This window comes from Mizuhopecten yessoensis, unplaced genomic scaffold (genome assembly GCF_002113885.1).
Source record: "Mizuhopecten yessoensis strain PY_sf001 unplaced genomic scaffold, ASM211388v2 scaffold3339, whole genome shotgun sequence".
NCBI lineage: Eukaryota > Metazoa > Mollusca > Bivalvia > Pectinida > Pectinidae > Mizuhopecten > Mizuhopecten yessoensis.
In genome coordinates, this window is record NW_018404995.1 from 137,683 (window position 1) to 160,373 (window position 22,691).

The window sequence follows — 22,691 nt, forward strand, 5'->3', positions numbered from 1 at the left end:
AATTTTGAATCTCTTGTAATACCTTCTTTGTGTGAAAGTAATCTACATGTATACGTAGTAGTCTGTGATAATTCAGTAAAGAACCAGAATGTGTCCTACCTTTTCAATGTTGAACACATATTGTTTCTTGAGTTTGTTGATGTCAGAGATGACGATGGATCGGTTTGGTGAGCTTGTTGATGAGATGATACTGTTTTTACTATGGATATATTGCACTTGTCGGATGAGATGAGGTGGAATTTGTTGAACTTTATCGTGTAAAATTTTTTCATGTCCTACATAACGAGAATGGCCTCCTTTTTCTACTTCCTGCAAATAGATAAAAGCAGATGCATAAATTATCCTACATAATAATCATTCAATTGAGTACACTATCTTTATCCGTCAACAAAAATGTATCTTAAAATAAATTATCGAGACAAATTGATGATAGAAAAAATGAGTTAAGAAAAACAACAGCACCATCAACTAATCAACTTTTGGTGACTGTTATAAAATATTCTGTCTGTTAGTTGTTAATTTTTACAAAAGGAACAACTACAGTGGATAAGTACATGATATTTAGTGTGATCATAGATCAAAACAGTGGTATATATCCAAGATGGCGGACATTTGTGAACAGGGGGGTTGCTCGCAATTAAGCCCCCTCCCAACTTTTGGCCCATCTTTTTTCTCAGGAGGGGGGGGGGGGGGGGGGGGCTTATTTTAATACGGCAATCAAAAAAACTTCATCATTGTTTGTATGGCTATGTGCTTCGATGTGAAAAAATATCTCTTCATTATACTGGGATTACAACAATAAAACATTACTCACACTCCAGAATATTTTTTGAGCTCCATCTTCACTTTTGAAAGCTGTCTCAAAAAGTTGAGTAAGAGGTTTCTTGAAGTACAGCACATGAACAGCACCAGCATCAACACCAAATATAAGCACGGACATTCCTGCAGGATTCTGGGGGTACATACAACAGGTAGTCAATAGTTAACACAGCATCAACACCAAATATAAGCACGGACATTCCTTCAGGATTCTGGGGGTACATACAACAGGTAGTCAATAGTTAACACAGCATCAACACCAAATATAAGCACGGACATTCCTGCAGGATCCTGGGGGTACATACAACAGGTAGTCAATAGTTAACACAGCATCAACACCAAATATAAGCACGGACATTCCTGCAGGGTTCTGGGGGTACATACAACAGGTAGTCGATAGTTAAGACAGCATCAACTGCTGAAGAAATTTTGTGTCTCCATGATTTGACAAAATAAAAGTTATTTTAACTGTGAAGAAACATTCCATACTTGTTGACAATTTGGACAATCGTGTACCACTATAGAACCTACCTTTTTGTCATACCAGTAATCAAAACAGTACGGGACATCTGACATGGCTGAAATTATAAAAGGGTCTCGTTATATATCTAATCAAATGTTCTATTTGAAGTATTACATTAGTATCGCAGAATGACAGTAGACACGTATGTATACACATTTCATGGTTACAATCTTCTTAAGGCTGGAATATCTTATTTATCTAAATTACAATCCCAACATCCTAAATATCTAATGTTACAGACTCTGTTCATCTAAATGACAAACTCTGTTTATCCCAATTACAATATCTGACATCATGAATAACATCTGAAACAGTGTGTATATGAAATTTCAAAAAGGTAAAATTTATTGGACATTTGAGCTACACCTATCTCAATTACAAACTCCCCCTGAATAAGTTTTTAGCCTCAATTACAAATTCTATTTATCTCTATTACACATTCTGTTAATCTCACTTACCAACTTTGTTCATATCATTTACCAATTCCAACATCTCTCATACCAATATTACCTTAAATATTTTCATGGTATAGCTACCAACTACATTCACTTTACATTGCAATGATAAGATTACCCAGACACATTTATTGGAAACAATAGTAACGCTGTAAAAATTTAATGTAAACAGTCAATGGTCTGAGGGATGAGATAGAGAATGTCAGTTTGTTTTTACCAAAGAGGTTGTACTCCTCGAACCATTGGTTGGTGGAACAGTCAAAGATACGGATATCTCGACTGGTGGAGGCCAGCGCTAACTTGTTACAGTTGGGCAGGTATATAGCATCAGTCACCCACATCTTAAACCGACGTTTGGGCGCATTAAGTTCTGCGTCATCGTCAGATATTGTGTAGGCCTTCTCCATAATCATGTTGGTCTGCCAGACTGTGATGGCTCCTTCCTATAACAGATACAGTAAGCAGGGGTGAGAAATTACATACTTCTTGTGGTGTTTTTTTTTACCAATTTCCATAAATAGAAACAGACATTGGTGACGCATTGAGAAAAAAGAGGGGGTGACAAGGTCACACACTGAAATATCTACAAATATTGCTAATATATACTGACATACTGAATTATCTACCTACCTTGCTAACACCGACATACCGACTGGGATTCTCGGACGCTAGAATCTTTGTGGACTGTTCTTGCTGAAAAACAACGTAAACAATACAGTTAATCTTCCATCAATAGTGTTTTTGACAGAAAACATATAAAACCTTGTATCATTTCTAATAGCTATCTTCATAAGCATCATAATTAGGTGATACTAACATCAATACATCCCCTAAACTTTCCATGTTAAATTTATTTCATGTATCATTATCATCTTTAGATTTACTTCAATGATTTTCTCACCGACGAGGAGATACAGTCATGATGTTGTCAATACCAACAATATTTACGTGTATGTGAGAGTAAAAATACTAAATCTACAGCCGGGTCAATTAGTCAATTACTTGGTAATCTTTTGTCCAGAAAGATTCTGGCAGGCTTTCATTTGTCAACAGTCCACTATACATGTATATAGGTTGCTGTAGGTAATTAAAATTAGAGTTACTTGTATAATTTCATTCTTTATTTACTTTTTTCTTATGACCAGTTGACCTAGGTTTCTAGAAATCTGACCTTGTTTTGCACAATGTGTCTGATTTTGGGTTCCACCAGAAATGGGATTTCTCGCTTGGTCCTCATGTAGTCGTTCTCCCTGTACAGTAGTAACATGTAGGTACAGAATTCACTCCAGTCGACGTAACCATCACACGTGGTGTCTAGCTGTAGGTAACAAAGTACAACTCAATTAAATAAGCTCAAATAGCTCAGAGGTAACACAACATACAACTCACTCAACTAAAGTAACTCAAATAGCTCAGAGGTAACGTAATGTACAACTCCATTAAAAGCAGCTCAAATAGCTGTGAGGTAACACAACTTACAACTCACTCAATTAAAGTAACTCAGATAGCTCAGCGGCAACGCAATGTACAACTCCATTAAAGCAGCTCAAATAGCTCAGAGGTAACACAACATACAACTCACTCAATTAAAGTAGCTCAAACAGCTCAGAGACAACACTGCTTAAAACTCACTCAATTAAAGTAACTCAAATAGCTCAAAGTAAGACAACACACAACTTATTTAATGCAAGTAGCTCAAACAGCTTAGAGGAAACACAAAGTTCAGTTAACTCAATTAAAGTAGCTCAAACAGCTCAGAGACAACACTGCTTAAAACTCACTCAATTAAAGTAACTCAAATAGCTCAAAGTAAGACAACACACAACTTATTTAATGCAAGTAGCTCAAACAGCTTAGAGGAAACACAAAGTTCAGTTAACTCAATTAAAGTAGCTCAAACAGCTCAGAGATAACACTGCTTAAAACTCACTCAATTAAAGTAACTCAAATAGCTCAGAGGTAATGTAATGTACAACTCCATTAAAGCAGCTCAAATAGCTGTGAGGTAACACAACATACAACTCACTCAATTAAAGTAGCTCAAACAGCTCAGAGATAACACTGCTTAAAACTCACTCAATTAAAGTAACTCAAATAGCTCAAAGTAACACAACACACAACTTATTTAATGCAAGTAGCTCAAACAGCTTAGAGGTAACACAAAGTTCAGTTAACTCAATTAAAGTAGCTCAAACAGCTCAGAGATAACACTGCTTAAAACTCACTCAATTAAAGTAGCTGAAACAGCTTAGATGTAACACTGCTTAAAACACACTCAGTAAAAATACAATGTACAACTCAATTAAAGTAGCTCAAAAAGCTTTGAGGTAACTCAATATACAACTCGCTCAACTAAATTATTAAGCTCAAAGGTACACAACATATAACTTACAAGTGAATAATGTTTGTGTGGCATTGACAACTAGTAATCAAGTGCCACAATATGACTCAATTTAAAGTAACAGTTAACATGTTGAAAAGTTTTAGAATGGTGTTAAGATTTACCTTCTGGAAGAGTTTTTCCAGATACTCATCATATTCATGGGTCTCAAGAACACGACTGAATGCGTCTTTGAACTCTACCATGTTCATGGCGCCAGGAACACGTTTCTGGACCTTGGCAGGGAAGTAGCTGGTCGCCTCCTGCAGAATGATGTCTGGAGGTTTAAAGTAGCTGAACTCCTTCATCAGTTTTTGAAGGTGATGTAGCTTCATCAGTTCTTCCAAGCGTGTGTTATTGTCCTTGTCCCCAAAACTGTAAAAAAAGGTCAAGGTCATTAAAATTTTACCTATGTTGTTGTCCTTGTCCCATAAACTGCAAATAAAGGTCAAGGATATTAAAGTCAAGGTCAAGGTAGCCCAAATTACTTTGAATCACATGAAAACATTATCTATATCATTAAAATTGCAACATGACATCAAATCAAGGTCAGCAAATACAGCTGGTCAAGGTTATGGAAGATTTAATTTACAAAAGATAAAGCAGGATTTGTTGTCCTTATAGATAACTTGCAAATAGAGGGGAAGTTTACTTTTCACTTGGAAAAAACTTGCCGCCAGCTGTTCACAAAAAAGGACTAAAGGATTAGAGAAAATAATTTCTGTGTACCAGCTATGCCATTCATAATGAAGTGAGGTCAATGTTTGGTGAAAGTCAAGGTCGATGTCAACTCAAGGTCAAGGTCAATGTCAGCTCAAAGTCAAGATTAATGTTTAGTAAAATTGACCAGAAATAAATCTGCTCTTATAACATTTGAATCCATGGGATAGAAAAACTCCCAGATTAAAGTTATATGAAAATTATTTTTTTATGTACCATGACACTAAGGTTATGATGAATGTCGACAGCCACTGTTGTGCTGTTGGTTACTATGTACAAACAACCTTGGACATGCATTTAATGTCAGCGTTGTCTAATTGATAGTTTATACACGATAGATTTTACTTTTTGAACCTAGGTTGTCTCTATACATGTCTCCAAAGATTACAGATAAAATATATGTACATAACACTCAATTGTCAACGTAAAGTCAGGTTATTATGCATGCATAAAGGATTACAGACAGAAAAACCAACAATGATAAATGATCAAGGTAAATTTCAAGTACAATTCAACATTGCCTCCCAATGATATTGGAGTGTTCTCAATTGATTTTCTGAAATATTCAGTTTAAAAAATATATAAGAATGTTTACGGAACTGTCAATTCTAATTAATTAAAAAAAACTATGAACATTCAAATTTCTTTTTAAAGTTAACACAGCAATAAAGCCCTCTGGATTTTGTTGAATATGAGCTTGACTGAGGTACATGTTAACTCCTGTATAGCTGGAACCTTTACATCAAAGCAAATCATGTATTCTGTCTAAAGTTCACCAGTATTATTATATTATGTAGAATCTATAAGAACTAGCTATAGGCTATAATATAAAGGACGTAATTAATTACAGTCATCAGTTACCTTAACCATCTGTATCTCAGTATAAAGATATACCATCGTTAAGATGACACTGCTATATAAACCTAAAGTTGTGATTAATATTCATAATTCACATCATTTCTAGGTCTGTGTTCTCCTCGGCATACATAACTTGTATAGAATAACTGAATATTGTTAAAATCTCATTCCTCCTGGTTTACAAATGTAAATATTATGTCAGTTTCTATGCAGTATATAAAGCCCAGGGCATCTACGTTTTCTCAGTAAATTATTCACATTTACCTTTTAAGAAACACAACACAATTCCTAGCAGGTTTTGCATTCATTTTAAGACCTTGATGGTATACAACAGAGGAGTACTTCTCTTGATCTGACCTTAGCTCTAATATCTCCAGTGGTGTATTTCCTATCTCTATAGTTTACATGGGAGTACTACTCATGATCTGACCTTAGCTGTAGTACCTCCAGTGGTGTATTTCCTATCTCTATGGTTTATAGGGGAGTACTACTCTTGATCTGACCTTAGCTGTAGTCCCTCCAGTGGTGTGTTTCCTATCTCTATAGTTTACAGGGGAGAACTACTCTTGATCTGACCTTAGCTCTTCTATCTCCAGTGGTGTGTTTCCTATCTCTATGGTTTACAGGGGAGAACTACTCTTGATCTGACCTTAGCTCTTCTATCTCCAATGGTGTGTTTCCTATCTCTATGGTTTACAGGGGAGTACTACTCTTGATCTGAACTTAGCTGTAGTACCTCCAGTGGTGTGTTTCCTATCTCAATGGTTTACAGGGGAGTACTACTCTTGATCTGACCTTAGCTGTAGTCCCTCCAGTGGTGTGTTTCCTATCTCTATAGTTTACAGGGGATTACTACTCTTGATCTGACCTTAGCTCTTCTATCTCCAATGGTGTGTTTCCTATCTCTATGGTTTACAGGGGAGAACTACTCTTGATCTGACCTTAGCTGTAGTACCTCCAGTTGTGTGTTTCCTATCTCTATAGTTTACATGGGAGTACTACTCTTGATCTGACCGAGTACTACTCTTGATCTGACCTTAGCTCTAATATCTCCAGTGGTGTATTTCCTATCTCTATAGTTTATAGGGGAGTACTACTGTTGATCTGACCTTAGCTGTAGTACCTCCAGTGGTGTATTTCCTATCTCTATAGTTTATAGGGGAGTACTACTCTTGATCTGACCTTAGCTGTAGTACCTCCAGTGGTGTGTTTCCTATCTCAATGGTTTACAGGGGAGTACTACTCTTGATCTGACCTTAGCTCTTCTATCTCCAGTGGTGTATTTCCTATCTCTATAGTTTACATGGGAGTACTACTCTTGATCTGACCTTAGCTGTAGTACCTCCAGTGGTGTATTTCCTATCTCTATAGTTTACATGGGAGTACTACTCTTGATCTGACCTTAGCTGTAGTACCTCCAGTTGTGTGTTTCCTATCTCTATGGTTTACAGGGAGTACTACTCTTGATCTGAGCTTAGCTCTTCTATCTCCAGAGGTATGTTTCCTATCTCTATGGTTTACAGGTTTTCTTGATCTGACCTTAACTCTAATATCTCCAATGGTGTGTATCTAACATCTATGGTTTAAGAGAAACACTTCCTTATTAGGTTTTAACCATAGCTCTATGGTATCAAGGGATGTCATCTCATATCTTTGGTTTATAAGCCGCATTTTTTTTATTAGTGTGTTGCAATCTTGCTGGTCCACCTACCTTCAGGTTTCACAGAAACATACTTCAAAACTGAACTCCTATTCAGTTTGCACCAAATATAACAAACTTAATTTATTAATAAAAATTCATGAGAAATTTTCTTTTACATAAAGGCTTTCCATAAAATTGAATAACCATCTTTAACAAAGATTATAAACATAATGATGGGTCATGTTTATACATAAATGTATCATTTTATGTATGAAATATCTGAACTCACATCTCAAATCAATAGACATCTAAATTTGCCCATGCCATCAGAATTTTCAGTCGTGTATTTTTCTGTTGCTGCATTATATTAGGGGTTTTAGTCTACTGTGACCTTCATAATACTGGTACACAAAAAACAGATTATGTTGAAGGTCCTCAAGAGTAATTACAAAAAAATGCCAAACAATGACTTTCAATTATAGATCCCAATGTAAGCCAAAAATCTATCTTATTTTCATTTCAGAGTTTTATAAGGATATAATTATTAAAAATCTATTCCCTGTAGGGACAGGTAAAAAGCACTGTGATTCTCATGTCAAACACTAATTTTAATTAAGAAGTTTTTATGACGAGTGGTATGAGGCCTGGGGTTGCATGCTATGCGCCATAAGGCCTTCTGTGGGGTCCAAATAGGGATATATGGGGGGGTTCCAAGTGGGGTTCCATGAAATGTTCCATGAGGTGTGCTATGAAGTATTCCTTGAAGGAGTTCCAAGCAGACTGTCCTTGATGGCATTGTGTGGAGGCTCTACGAGGGCTGATAGCTAATTCCATGAAACATCCATGTGATGTTCCACAAAGATTTCCATGCAATATTTCATCAGGAGTATTGTAAGAAGCTCTATGAGAAGCACCATGATATTTAGTATTGTGTACATGGTATTTCATGGAGGTTTCCATGATGGGTAATAAAATGAAGACTTTACATTGTTTTCATTGTAATGAGATGTTCTATGCAGTCTATGCTGAAGTGTTCAGTGTTCCATGAGGAGAGATATACTCTCAGCCCGACAGCCCTGGGGAGGACTTTCCCAGTGATTGTGGCCTGCAGTACTTTGAGATAGGTGTATGTGACTGACGTAGTGTGGTTGGTCAGCCTGACAGCCCTGGGTGAACATTAGAGTGCCATGTCAATATAAACAGCTGACTACAGTTCTGTATCTGATAAACTAACTCTTAACATATCCAACACAAACACTGATAAACATTGATTTAACCTAAGCAGGGCAGGTTTCAATAGCGGAAACTAATAATGAAAACCTTCAACCTAAACGTTGAGTTCTTAATATTGAAAGATAAGAAGGAGCAAGCTTCTAAGCATCAAATAACCTCCTGATACAAGAGTATATCATACAATATTCTTTCTGTTTACAGGAACATAGCATCAAATAACTCCCTTGACAAAAATGGAGCATAGCATCAGATAGTCTTTCTTAACCAAACCCTTGGACACAGAACATCAATTAAGCAGTGATTTAGGAACCTTAAGCCGATACAGTAACATATATAAAACCATTTCATCTAATTTCATTACATTGGAATGTGTTGGGAATGAATACAGTCAATAAAACAAATGTACTGCTATGACATTTCAATACCTTTTTTGACAGTTTTGTGTTCATTAACAATGTGCCATAGGATGTTGAACAAAGGGCTGTCTTAACAATACAACAGTTCTATTAGGTATGTATTGATTACTCTGGCTGATTAATATCTGTCTAAACAAACACCCAATAGCTGCGGAGGGAAATTAAACACGGCATGTCCATCTCACCTGATCAATACACCTGGCCAGGTATATCACTGCAGGTAACTACCCCACAGGTAAACAACAGGGGACACATAGCACCAGTTATCAGCACAAATTTAATTAAGTCTGCAGGTGATAGTATGATTTTAATGTTGATTAAAAACAAACCAAAAAAATTTGATGGCATCTATGATGAAATTTTAATAACAATTAACTATCAGCATCTCAAGCTCCCTGTCTGTTGTGGTGACATTTTTTACATCACACCTAGTAACGGCAGTATGTCAGACAGGGTAGCATGTATCTAACAACGGATGGAACCTGACACCAGACTTCGTTAGATGTCTCGGCTGTATCTGATGGTACCATTTACCAACATTTTCATCACCATTAAACTGAACTTCGAACAAACCTGGAACACGTTCCGAGATTCCAATCGTCAACATCACGTCACATCAAACACATGATGAAACATGTAATTATAAACACATAATAAAGCATGCCATCAAGAATGATATTCGAGATGGGATCCTTTTGTCATTTTTTGATAAAGCTTTCTACAGCTATCCTCTGATATTTGTACCTTAATTGTGTGAGTCCGACATCTAATTACTAACAACAAGTTTTCAACATATGCAATTTTCAATTTTTCTTTAAGGAATTTGGCTGTTAAAGATAACTAGAGAAAACAGATTTTACAGAGTTAGCAATACTTTTCAAAATAAACTTGACAAAATATGTGATGGACAGTTGTCATGTTTATATTGATAAACACTTTATTGAAATTCAAAGAGAGAAAATTACCTGTCCTTTATAACCCTAATAATGTTTTGTCATTTTCAACAAAAAGTTTTTAACAGCCGAGACAATTCCTGGGGAATCCGGCACATTTACATACACAAATAACGATTATTTCAATGACTAAAACTCTATGGTGTAACTGTTTGAACAGTAGATATCATGTCAGTCTGACCCAGATTTCGGTTTCGATTGGAATTTGACATTCAATTACCATTCCTTACTAGGAGCAATCAACATGGCTCCCCGAGCGTAGTCATTCATGCATGAAGTTTTATTGTTTGTTGTTGATCAACAAAGCACTCATCTTTAGACAGGATAAAGGAAATCTATTTTGCTTCCCATCTGTATGAATAATTAACATAAATAAGTAAAGAGATATTATCTGTTCCTTGCCATGGCAACAGTGAAATGTACCATTATCATATTAGAGATCAAAGCCGAACATACAGATCCTAGGAGATTGACAGAGATCAGATTAACACTTTGAATTTGTATGTCCTGATGAATCTGACAAGATTGATACCGAACTAACATATCTAGTTGAATTGTTACAAAGTTTTAAATCCTGGGAGATTGTTACAGATCTTAGGAACCTTTAGGGATTACTACCAAGTTATATATCCTTGGGGAATGTTACAGATCTTAGGAACCTTTAGGTACCAAGTTATAAATCCTTGGAGAATGTTACAGATCTTGGGAACCTTTAGGTACCAAGTTATAAATCCTTGGGGAATGTTACAGAATTTAGTAACCTTTAGGTACCAAGTTATAAATCCTTGGGGAATGTTACAGATTTTAGGAACCTTTAGGTACCAAGTTATAAATCCTTGAGGAATGTTACAGATCTTAGGAACCTTTAGGTACCAAGTTATAAACCCTTGGCGAATGTTCCAGATCTTAGGAACCTTTAGGTACCAAGTTATAAACCCTTGGGGAATGTTACAGATCTTAGGAACCTTTAGGTACCAAGTTATAAACCCTTGGCGAATGTTCCAGATCTTAGGAACCTTTAGGTACCAAGTTATAAATCCTTGGGGAATGTTACAGATCTTAGGAACCTTTAGGTACCAAGTTATTAATCCTTGGGGAATGTTACAGATCTTAGGAACCTTTAGGTACCAAGTTATAAATCCTTGGGGAATGTTACAGATCTTAGGAACCTTTAGGTACCAAGTTATAAATCCTTGGGGAATGTTACAGATCTTAGGAACCTTTAGGTACCAAGTTATAAATCCTTAGGGAATGTTACAGATCTAGGAACCTTTAGGTACCAAGTTATAAATCCTTGGGGAATGTTACAGATCTTAGGAACCTTTAGGTACCAAGTTATAAATCCTTGGGGAATGTTACAGATCTTAGGAACCTTTAGGTACCAAGTTATAAATCCTTGGGGAATGTTACAGATCTTAGGAACCTTTAGGTACCAAGTTATAAATCCTTGGGGAATGTTACAGATCTTAGGAACCTTTAGGTACCAAGTTATAAATCCTTGGGGAATGTTACAGATCTTAGGAACCTTTAGGTACCAAGTTATAAATCCTTGGGGAATGTTACAGATCTTAGGAACCTTTAGGTACCAAGTTATAAATCCTTGGGGAATGTTACAGATCTTAGGAACCTTTAGGGATTGCACAAAGTTATAAATCCTTGGGGAATGTTACAGATCTTAGGAACCTTTAGGTACCAAGTTATAAATCCTTGGGGAATGTTACAGATCTTAGAAAGCGTTGGGGATTGTTACAATCTTTGGGGATTTTCACCTAGCTCATTAACTTTTTGAAGTTTGCATGGAGGAGATTCTGCATGCTCAAAATTACAACATAAATTAAATGTGTGTATATACCCCCTAGAGACAAAACAACCCTTTAAACTGACATAATTTTAGTTCTTCTTTTAGGTGAAATCATTAGATCTTAGAATTAAGGAACAGTTAAGCAAATTCACTGGTTGAAAACACTATAAATGTAAGGGTCCAAAATCGGGAGTCTGTCTCCTAAATAGGGAGGGTTGGCAAGTATGCTAGTTGCAGCTACTGTTTGCAGCAAATATTTCTTGCAGGTACATGTAGTTGCAGCCACTTGACCACAAACAGAAAAGAAATTTCATATTTCTATAAGGGCTGCAGATATCAAATATAAATGAGGGCAACAGTCATACAAGTTTAACACAATATCGGTCAACAATATATAAATATAAATCATTGCTGAAAAATTATTCTCAATACATTGAATTTTCATTCTATTTGTAATCTTTTGTTTGCCTTGATCATTTGTGAGACGATTCAATTTCAAAGATTTTCAGAATGTCTCTGGTAAACACACCTCCCACATAAGGTTTTCCCCATTCCCTTTAAATTCACCATTATATAAGAGTGAACAGAATATCCTCTCCCTTGAACTACTAATAAAGGGGAGGGTTGTGGTTTAAGTCAAATAAAGAGGGCCCAGCTAGAGTGATTGTATAAGTCAAACACGCCTATATTACCACTTACGGTCACATTCGGGCCGTGTTGACTTTTCTAATGAAAGTTTTAAAATTCTACGTACAGACAAGTTGTTTCTATGTCAGAACCTTAGAGTGATGTCATCATCTCTGGATAGCTGTGGTTAACATAACACACACAAAAACAGTTCACACGAACTCTGTCACTTCTAACTTCGCCTATGCTAACACAAACCTTATCTTATGTGGACTTTGAATGCTGCGAAACTTATATTTATATCCAGATTTTATTATGGTTTCAATCTTAACAAACAGGCAACAGAAAACAAGAGCCAGGAGATATCAATCATATGTGGCTGCAAAATTACTTCAAACAACATCCTAGGACAAGAGTCGCTAAAAGAATATCAAAATGAAGAAAACAAAACCAAAATGGTGTGGAAATGCCAATGCCCCAACATACAGAAAATACACAGTACAGTTTTGTAAAAGACATTAAGACAACTGGATCATTTCCACAAAGGTCAAAATAGGCTTGCTATCCTAGGGTAGAAAACTGATCGTATGTGTGAATCAGAGGCTATTATGTGAATCTTACTTTAATCAGATTTAAGATTCTTTCGTCTACGTTCATGTGAAGATATGAATGGACATAAGTTGTAAATGTCCTATACCATCAGGGGCTGTGGTAGCCACATCGGGATTCCTGCTCTGGGCCAATAGGATAAAATAATCCTGTATCCACTAATGGTACTGAACTACATACTGTGTAAAGCCACAAGGCAAGGTTAAGTACTACATTTGTCTGAAATCAGCCTTCAGAACAACAAAATCCATTTGCAAATGTAGAGCTACGCCTGTAGTAGCACCCTCAAACTTTTAAACAGTCTCCATAGCGTTAACTGACAGAAGGGCAACACATGTAATAAAAGCTAGAAGTGCAAACAACCAAGAATATGTATTACTTTGTATGATATTAAATACTTTATCGTAAGAGCTCCACCTAAAGGTATAGGGTTATACATGTACATTGAAGTGACGACCACAAGGTCCTGTATGTAGCTGTCAAACGTAAAAAGAAGTCATAGTTGCATCAAAAAAGTATTAACTGACAGAAACAGCTGACATCAATAGATGAATCTTTGCAGGATGAAAGAGCATTGTACAAATTTGCGAGAAATCAAACTGACACTATAGGACTGGCTTACATCCACATGTTCTCGTATAATTTTTAGTTATATCATGTACAAAAATGCCAATAACTATATGGAAATGTACCTGTCCTACCAAACATTGCACACTTTTCTATGATTTAATTCACTGAGGGTTGGAAGAAATCCATCTGAAACTATAAGAGTCTACTTACAGTACAAACAGACAATGTAAAACTAATATTATACCTACAGGGGCATTTTAATTCAAATTTGAAATACAAGAAATAATTCTTTGGAATTTATTGATGACATGCCTAATTGGCCTAGTGTTAAGGATGGCGGACAACTAGACCATTGTATAATATATAATGGAAGTTTGGCCCATTATTCTTTTCTAAAGACAGAAATCAAAGTTTTATTGAAATACAATACTATAAATACACAAGTCCAATTTCATCTATTGAGAGTGTGGAGGGGAGTTTTGTGGAGTATTGTGCCTGTGTTTACCAGGGCTGTATGGCTACCTAACATAGGTATACGCCAACACTGGAACCTGTGATTAGCCAATCTGAGTAGCCAAACACCACAATTGTTCACTTGACATGTAGACTTGAGATCATTTGACCTTCAAATATTTGTGGAGCTGTACACACGTTGAGAAGATGTGGTGTTAAATTGTGACTGAGTGTACTGTAATTGCGGTCCTGTATGGTACTTTTACAGGATATAAAACCAATTCTAGTGCTTACTTTGTGTGACTGAATGACCCACACCAAGCTCCACCATGTCAAAGCTGGCAGGGACCCTCCCCCCAAATCCTCTGGCTACATGACATGAGGCATTGAAAGTGATTGTACAGGATTTCAGAGGAATTATGATACATATGTGTATACATTCTCATAAGGAATCATTTTAAATGTATTATAATTTGTTTAATAACCTACATTGTACCTGTAGAAAGATCATTTTTACCAAGATCATTCTCGAATTAATTTTCCTAAACTGGTTCTATACAAATCAATTATCTGTCCCCAAAAATAGTCTACTGAATTCATTGCACTTAGGTAATTCTGCTATCATGGTCACTGCTTTGTGGAAAAACTTCAACAATCAAAGTTACATCACATGTTGAGAATCCAATTAATTATATAATACACTGTATGTAACTAATTATGAATACTTAAGTGTTTGTTCTTTGATATAACTCTTTACATATGAACATAGAACTGTAAAACATTATGTTTAATGAAAAAAATAAGAATTGAGTATGGATATAGTCAAGGACTTGACAGTTATTCCAAACATATTTGGTTTGAACAAATTATAGTGTCTAGATGTCTTAGCCTGCTCAACTGTTCAACATATGGGGTATTGTAGTATGTATTAGTCATTTCGTTTTTACAAGATTTTTTTTCCCCATTATGTAAAGAAACCTGCATACACTATTAAACATTATCGATAACCAACAGTTGTGCTGAGAATAAGACAAAATATTGCGCTGATGACAACAAATACTCATATATTTGTACTTTTATAGAAAGGACCACCAGGTAAAACTAGATATTGCTAAAAGACAACCCACTCCTGCTTTGTATGATAAACATGAAAACATTTCAGCATTCACCATTGAGAATGTATGTCCTGCAATCGGAGATGAAAAGCCACAGAGTACACTGACAAATTCTAGTGATGCATGTCAGTTATTGGATAAAAAATAGTGGGAACAGATAATGACCTAATTATGGTTGTAGTTAAATTGTGTAAAAATTATGAAAGTTGAATCTCCTTGGTGTTAAATGGTACATAAAATATAGGTCATCAAATCATATTTACGGTTCAGCAAATACCTTGACCTCTTTGGTAACTACACATCGAGTTTGGTGAATCTCTGTGAATCATTAAAAGCTGTGATATTATGGTCTGGATACCTTTCTCCAACTCAACACAGTGGAAATTCCATGTCACCTTGACCTAGTTATGGTGCAAAAAGCAAATTTCTGTTTAGATGCAATCGTGTGAAAACAGGAAATTCATGCAGGTTCCACACCAATTTCATTTATTTTCAGTTGATCAAAAACTACCCATGGTTGGGCGTAAACCTTCACACATATAGATGTACAATGTATCATCACATTAAGTTTGGCTAGCCTGAATTTAAACATAGGGAAACTATGGCCTGGTAAATGTTTGATGTTCAGTGGAGTGAAAAATATAGGTCACTGTGACCTGGTTTGAGTGTGTAACACACCTTCAAAGCAAATGAAGTTGAATGGTCAACTTGCATGAACATACATACAAGGAAACTATGGCAGGGAAACAATTGTCGCACACACTAACCAACCATGTGAATGCTACATTCCCATGTTTGCAGTCGAACAACTTGGATATTTCTTTTTACAATCTAAAATGAGTATGTAACACATGTTAGGGAAATGTTACACAATAGTGAATTTACATGTACATCATACACACAGGTTTATACACGTATACATATGTAACGTAGAAAATTGGAGGAGAAAGTTCACAGCAATGCTGTGTGATATCACTCTGGTATGGTGGTTACTGTTTATGTTATGTAGTGTTGGTTACAGGAATTGTATCTAGGATTTAAAAGGTTCGTACAAACAGGTTCGTCCCTCTTTATCGCGATGATTTAGTGAAAGGAAAGTGTACCTATAACCCATCACATGTTTAAATGGCAGAGCTTGTTACCATAGAACACGCTGACGACTATACGCTGTGCACAAAAATATCTAATAGGCTGATCCGGCATGTGCAATTTAAACTTAAATTAAAACTTTATACTGCACTGAAGGAAAATAACATGTTTGCGACAAAATCCTTGATTATTGTTAGATATGTACCACCCTACTCCAACGCGTAATTGTTAACATCACAATTACACCAGTAAAGTGATGTTTACTTGGACCAGATATTAAAATTACCTCTCTCTGTATTTGAACCTGCTGCCCTGTAAATTCAAATTTTGATAGACAGCCTGGGACAAATTGGTTTCATTAATGACACAGTATCTGAAATTTCAAATCAACAACAACAATGAAACACATCTACACTCCGAAACGCAGTACCTCCTAAAGGAACACAATAGATCTATCCCAGTATATTACTAAAAGCAAGTATAGTTTGATAACATATAACTCAAGATCTAGATAATATGCAACGTCATATTAACATCTCAACAACCTCCATCAATTTATCCAATTTGGAATTACATTTAATTAGTTCTATAAATTATTCGTATGATATTAAAACTGTGTATTAAACAGCAGATTACAGATATAGAAGTACATGTAGAGTACTGTACTTTGAAACTGTGTCATTATACACATGTTATACCCCCACCACCACCACCATTTCCCCTTGGTATGCTTCCACTAGGGATTGAACCATCAACCCCCAGAGCTTCCCAGCCACCCCTCTACCGATTAAGCTAAAAGAAAAATTCTTTCTTGCAGGAAGCTGGAAGGCAACAGTAATCTTATGTACATTAAAATATGCCACAATTGAAACACAAGTTTGTCAAAGGAAAAGATTGTAAAAGGAAGGTATAACACTAAAGAAAATGACTGTTTCCAATAGGAATTGAATTGGCAACCCCAGACTTAATTTCTGTCTCACTGTCTATAACTGACCTAAAGGGACCTCTTGGCCCTAGCTAGTAGATAGACTTTGACACTATCTACAATGTTTTACCACCGTCATACTTACATGGGTAGCTCAAATTTCACAGATTTTGGCCCTCGATCAGTCACAGAGTTAGCCATTGTTTTTTACAACGTCAATCATCCAATGTTTACAATATACAGGTAGTCAAACACCAAAACATCATCATTTCGTCCACTGTTTGAAAGCTGTCAATATTGAAGAGTTCTCAAGTTGCTTGTTGAACATACTGTTGTTGAGATTTGTGTTATCAGGCTGGTGAAAACTTGGCCCTCCGGGGTAATCAATTTAAAAGGAACTGTTAATGCCAGGCTACTGTGTGAATGATTATATAAACAGGGTCACTTTCTCTTTCACCTTTGTCCACTGAAGTACAGCTGTTTGGATCTTAAAAGTCCTATTACACAAATCAGCAGCCATTAGTTCTTACAATTATTGAAGACATAGTGACCGCTATCCCACAGTTCTACCACCACTTAAAAACTACTTTTCCATTATATGTACTATCATTCCTAGTCCTACACCTCATCTGAGCCGTCATCCAATACGTCTAACAAAAGTTCTACCTTCACTCATCAGCCACGGTCTAACAGACAGGGTATGTCCTACTGTATACCAATCTAGTCTCTCAAAGTATCATAGCTCTCCATATTCCATGTATATAACCGTGAACCATGTTGTCTCGGAAGAGTAAATCTATTTTATTAGTTGACAACCAACCTTTGACTTCAGGCCAACCCATATATGACCCAACAAAACCCGTACTGTATGGACGAGGATATGAATTCAATCTACCATGCCTCGAAGGAAAAAAATGTAATTATTAATAATTATTTTCTGCTTTGTGTACCACTGACAAAGACATAATAGGTCAATATCTATCATTCATAAAAATACAAGCGTAAAACATGAGGTATTGTTAATACCCTGGTCACTAATAAATGACACAGGGCATATACAATGATAAATCAGACTGCCAAGCGTAATTTGAGTACAATCTCCAAAATAATTGACGAAACCCAGACATAACTTTGAAACAAAAGGTGAACTGTATTGACGATGTTAATCTCGGCCAGGTGTATATGTGTAGTGCTATCGGTGATATCTACAAGGTCATATATAGTTCTACGTCAATCAATCATATGTAACAGGAGAGGAAAAATGCATGACCAGACTGGGGTTCGACCCGGACTTTCCAAACTCTCGACGGATGCTCTATCAATTGAGCTATCTAGTCGCCAACTATCGACCCAGTCCAGTTCCGCTACATATATTAATGTGTCGCATTGTTTAAATAGAAAATTGTCAAAAAATTCACCATTACACTATCATCTACAAAATTTTAAGCAATAAAATGTATTCCATAACTTAGGAGGGGAAAGGGTCCTGGGAGAAATTATAGGTATATCATATACAGAAGCTGAAAGTACCCTCACTAATGATAGAACCATTTCTCACTGGTCTCAGTGAACAAAGCAGCCAGTTTAGCTAACTTCAACCCCCTCCTTCAACAGCTGTCAACCATGAAAACAAACATAGGAACCCAGTTAACTTGCACAGATACCTGGTGCAGTGTATTTCTATATGATCAGTAACCTAGTCACTGATTCAGGGACTCCAACTGACACCTGAGCTGAACTGTGTCACTTCATTCCCCTCCAGTTTTGCCACATGAGCTGAACTGTGTCACTTCCCCATTCCCCTCTAGTTTTGACAGCTGAGCTGAACTGTGTCACTTCCCCATTCCCCTCTAGTTTTGACAGCTGAGCTGAACTGTGTCACTTCCCCATTCCCCTCCAGTTTTGCCACCTGAGCTGAACTGTGTCACTTCCCCACTCCCCTCCAGTTTTGACACCTGAGCTGAACTGTGTTACCGAATTCCCCTCCAGTTTTGACACATGAGCTAAACTGTGTCACTTCATTCCCCTCTAGTTTTGACACATGAGCTGAACTGTGTCACTTCATTCTCCTCCAGTTTTGACACCTGAGCTGAACTGTGTCACTTCGTTACCCTCCAGTTTTGACACCTGAGCTGAACTGTGTTACCGAATTCCCCTCCAGTTTTGACACATGAGCTAAACTGTGTCACTTCATTCCCCTCTAGTTTTGACACATGAGCTGAACTGTGTCACTGCATTCCCCTCCAGTTTTGACACCTGAGCTGATCTGTGTCGCTTCCCCATTCCCCTCCAGTTTTGACACCTGAGCTGATCTGTGTCGCTTCCCCATTCCCCTCCAGTTTTGACGCCTGAGCTGAACTGTGTCACTTCCCCATTCCCCTCCAGTTTTGACACATGAGCTGACCTGTGTCACTTCATTCCCCTCCAGTTTTGACACCTGAGCTGAACTGTGTCTCTTCCCCATTCCCCTCCAGTTTTGACACCTGAGCTGACCTGTGTCACTTCATTCCCCTCCAGTTTTGACCCATGAGCTGAACTGTGTCCCTTCCCCATTCCCCTCCAGTTTTGACACCTGAGCTGAACTGTGTTACCGAATTCCCCTCCAGTTTTGACACATGAGCGAAGCTGTGTCACTTCATTCCCCTCTAGTTTTGACACATGAGCTGAACTGTGTCACTGCATTCCCCTCCAGTTTTGACACCTGAGCTGATCTGTGTCGCTTCCCCATTCCCCTCCAGTTTTGACGCCTGAGCTGAACTGTGTCACTTCCCCATTCCCCTCCAGTTTTGCCACCTGAGCTGAACTGTGTCACTTCCCCACTCCCCTCCAGTTTTGACACCTGAGCTGAACTGTGTTACCGAATTCCCCTCCAGTTTTGACACATGAGCTAAACTGTGTCACTTCATTCCCCTCTAGTTTTGACACATGAGCTGAACTGTGTCACTACATTCCCCTCCAGTTTTGACACCTGAGCTGAACTGTGTTACCGAATTCCCCTCCAGTTTTGACACATGAGCGAAGCTGTGTCACTTCATTCCCCTCTAGTTTTGACACATGAGCTGAACTGTGTCACTACATTCCCCTCCAGTTTTGACACCTGAGCTGATCTGTGTCGCTTCCCCATTCCCCTCCAGTTTTGACACCTGAGCTGAACTGTGTCTCTTCCCCATTCCCCTCCAGTTTTGACACCTGAGCTGATCTGTGTCGCTTCCCCATTCCCCTCCAGTTTTGACACCTGAGCTGAACTGTGTTACCGAATTCCCCTCCAGTTTTGACACATGAGCTAAACTGTGTCACTTCATTCCCCTCTAGTTTTGACACATGAGCTGAACTGTGTCACTTCCCCATTCCACTCCAGTTTTGACACCTGAGCTGAACTGTGTTACCGAATTCCCCTCCAGTTTTGACACATGAGCTAAACTGTGTCACTTCATTCCCCTCTAGTTTTGACACATGAGCTGAACTGTGTCACTTCATTACCCTCCAGTTTTGACACCTGAGCTGAACTGTGTTACCGAATTCCCCTCCAGTTTTGACACATGAGCTAAACTGTGTCACTTCATTCCCCTCCAGTTTTGACACCTGAGCTGAACTGTGTCACTGCATTCCCCTCAAGTTTTGACACCTGAGCTGAACTGTGTCACTTTATTCCCCTTCAGTTTTGACACCTGAGCTGAACTGTGTCACTTCATTCCCCTCCAGTTTTGACACCTGAGCTGAGCTGTGTCACTGCATTCCCCTCTAGTTTTACTGATATGGAGTATTAAGTTTGTTCTCCCAGTTAAGAACTTTGGGAACTGGGGCCTGACGAGACGTGAACTAGTGAAAGGAGACAAAAGAATCAATCTAGTTCAATTTATTCTAAATCAGAGAAACATTTACGATTGACCTTAGTTTACAACTGGTACTAGACAGTGTCACAATAACCAGGAGGTCACATTTATCTGGCAATTCTACTCAAAATTTCATCTCAAAATTTCTATTGGAAATCCTTTTAATTTTCCACTTCTTTGTCTTTTCTTCAATGCTTACGTAAATATTCAAACCCAAGTATAGACAATCTGATATGAAGATTACAGGTATGGTGACAACTCGTTAGAGCAGGTAACACAATCTGTCTGCTGACATCAATAGCAATCTACAGGTGGGATACTACATAAATATCTATATCCCGTCTCAAATTTCATTAGATTAAGGAATCCTTGGATTTCACTTTTACTTCTGTAGGGATTACACCTGACAGTAGGGCTATTCTAGAGGTGTCACTGGGCTTACCTGGCAGGTAGCTGCAAGTGTGGGGCAATTTTAATAGTAGTATAAGTACACAGCATACCTGTAGGACGTAATATTGGCTGGGTGTTTCCTTTAATCAAATTTGTCCTTTTATATTTTTTTCAACAATTATTAAGATATCTTAATCATGTGGTACAATAGAGCCAGATAAGAGAGTTGACCGGTGAAAGGTGACGTAACGTGGGGGAGAAACACATCCTATATCATTACACAAGTACAAAAGCATTCTCACCTGACCATTTTATGTACCTGACAACATTATAGTCACATTAAATCTGAGGAACTTGACAAACCAGGTATTCATATAATGTCCCCACAAATGACATTAACGTTCCATTACAAATTAAGATCATACAAAATACATTACCAACAGAGGCTGAATACATGTGTATTGTCCCAGTAAATTAGGCTTGGAATAACAACCCTCCTGTTATTAATCTGTCCAATAGGTTTGGGAACTAATTTGAGTTGTAATACAACTATTACTGGTACATATTGTACTTGTGAGAGTTGTGCACTCCTGAACAGACCCTTGTCCAGACTAATGTTGACCGATCCCCAACATAAACACAAACAATCTTACATTAATACCTGTCCTTTTACGGTAATCAGCGTAATTTCTTTTATTCACCATTGCTCCAGACACTGATAATGAGATAGACACTACACGGACAACCCCACCTTATGGCTCCTACAGACTTACAACTCAGCCTTGAGCCAGGGTATTCTTTACCAGAGGATCCCTATAAATTAATAAAGCAATCTGATACGGCTCAGACAGAAAGATTATCTTGTGTTGTAATCAATTACCAGACAGAAATCGGAGATCGATTCAATGTCCTTAAAACAGAGTGTAGAGCTTTATTCCTGAGTGTATAGCAGTACAGGGGCAGTATCTGTGTGTTAATTTAATCAATCATATTCCGGTGATTAACTATAATCAGACTCTCATCTATAAACTAAGGTCATGCTGACTTGCGTAATGGAGATGTTTGAATTTGTTATATGTTACTTTCAATCCTTAGTAATCATATTAACCCTTTGTCTGCTGACTTTTTCAGCGGTCAAGCTGCGGTCAGTGCTGATTTTTTCAGCGGTCAAGCTGCAGTCAGTGCTGGATTTTTCAGTTGTCAAGCTCGACTGTTTTGGATTCTTTTAGGAGTTCACAGCTAAATTTTTCAAAAACTTTTGTTTTGATATATTTCAATTG

At 37.3% G+C, this 22,691-nt stretch overlaps 1 protein-coding gene across 3 annotated transcripts in view; it reads right to left on the bottom strand.

Moving 5' to 3' along the window:
* LOC110447367 (WD repeat-containing protein on Y chromosome-like) overlaps positions 1-22,691 on the bottom strand; it is a 59,823-nt gene that overhangs the window by 12,348 nt on the left and 24,784 nt on the right. For all 3 annotated transcript variants that reach the window (XM_021493001.1, XM_021493000.1, XM_021493002.1), the window contains 7 exons: positions 4,303-4,552; positions 2,969-3,115; positions 2,428-2,490; positions 2,015-2,240; positions 1,351-1,397; positions 815-952; positions 100-309 (listed from right to left, as the gene is read on the bottom strand). In XM_021493001.1, the coding sequence (XP_021348676.1) occupies positions 100-309; positions 815-952; positions 1,351-1,397; positions 2,015-2,240; positions 2,428-2,490; positions 2,969-3,115; positions 4,303-4,552 (1,081 nt within the window). The remainder of the gene's footprint in view (positions 1-99; positions 310-814; positions 953-1,350; positions 1,398-2,014; positions 2,241-2,427; positions 2,491-2,968; positions 3,116-4,302; positions 4,553-22,691) is intronic.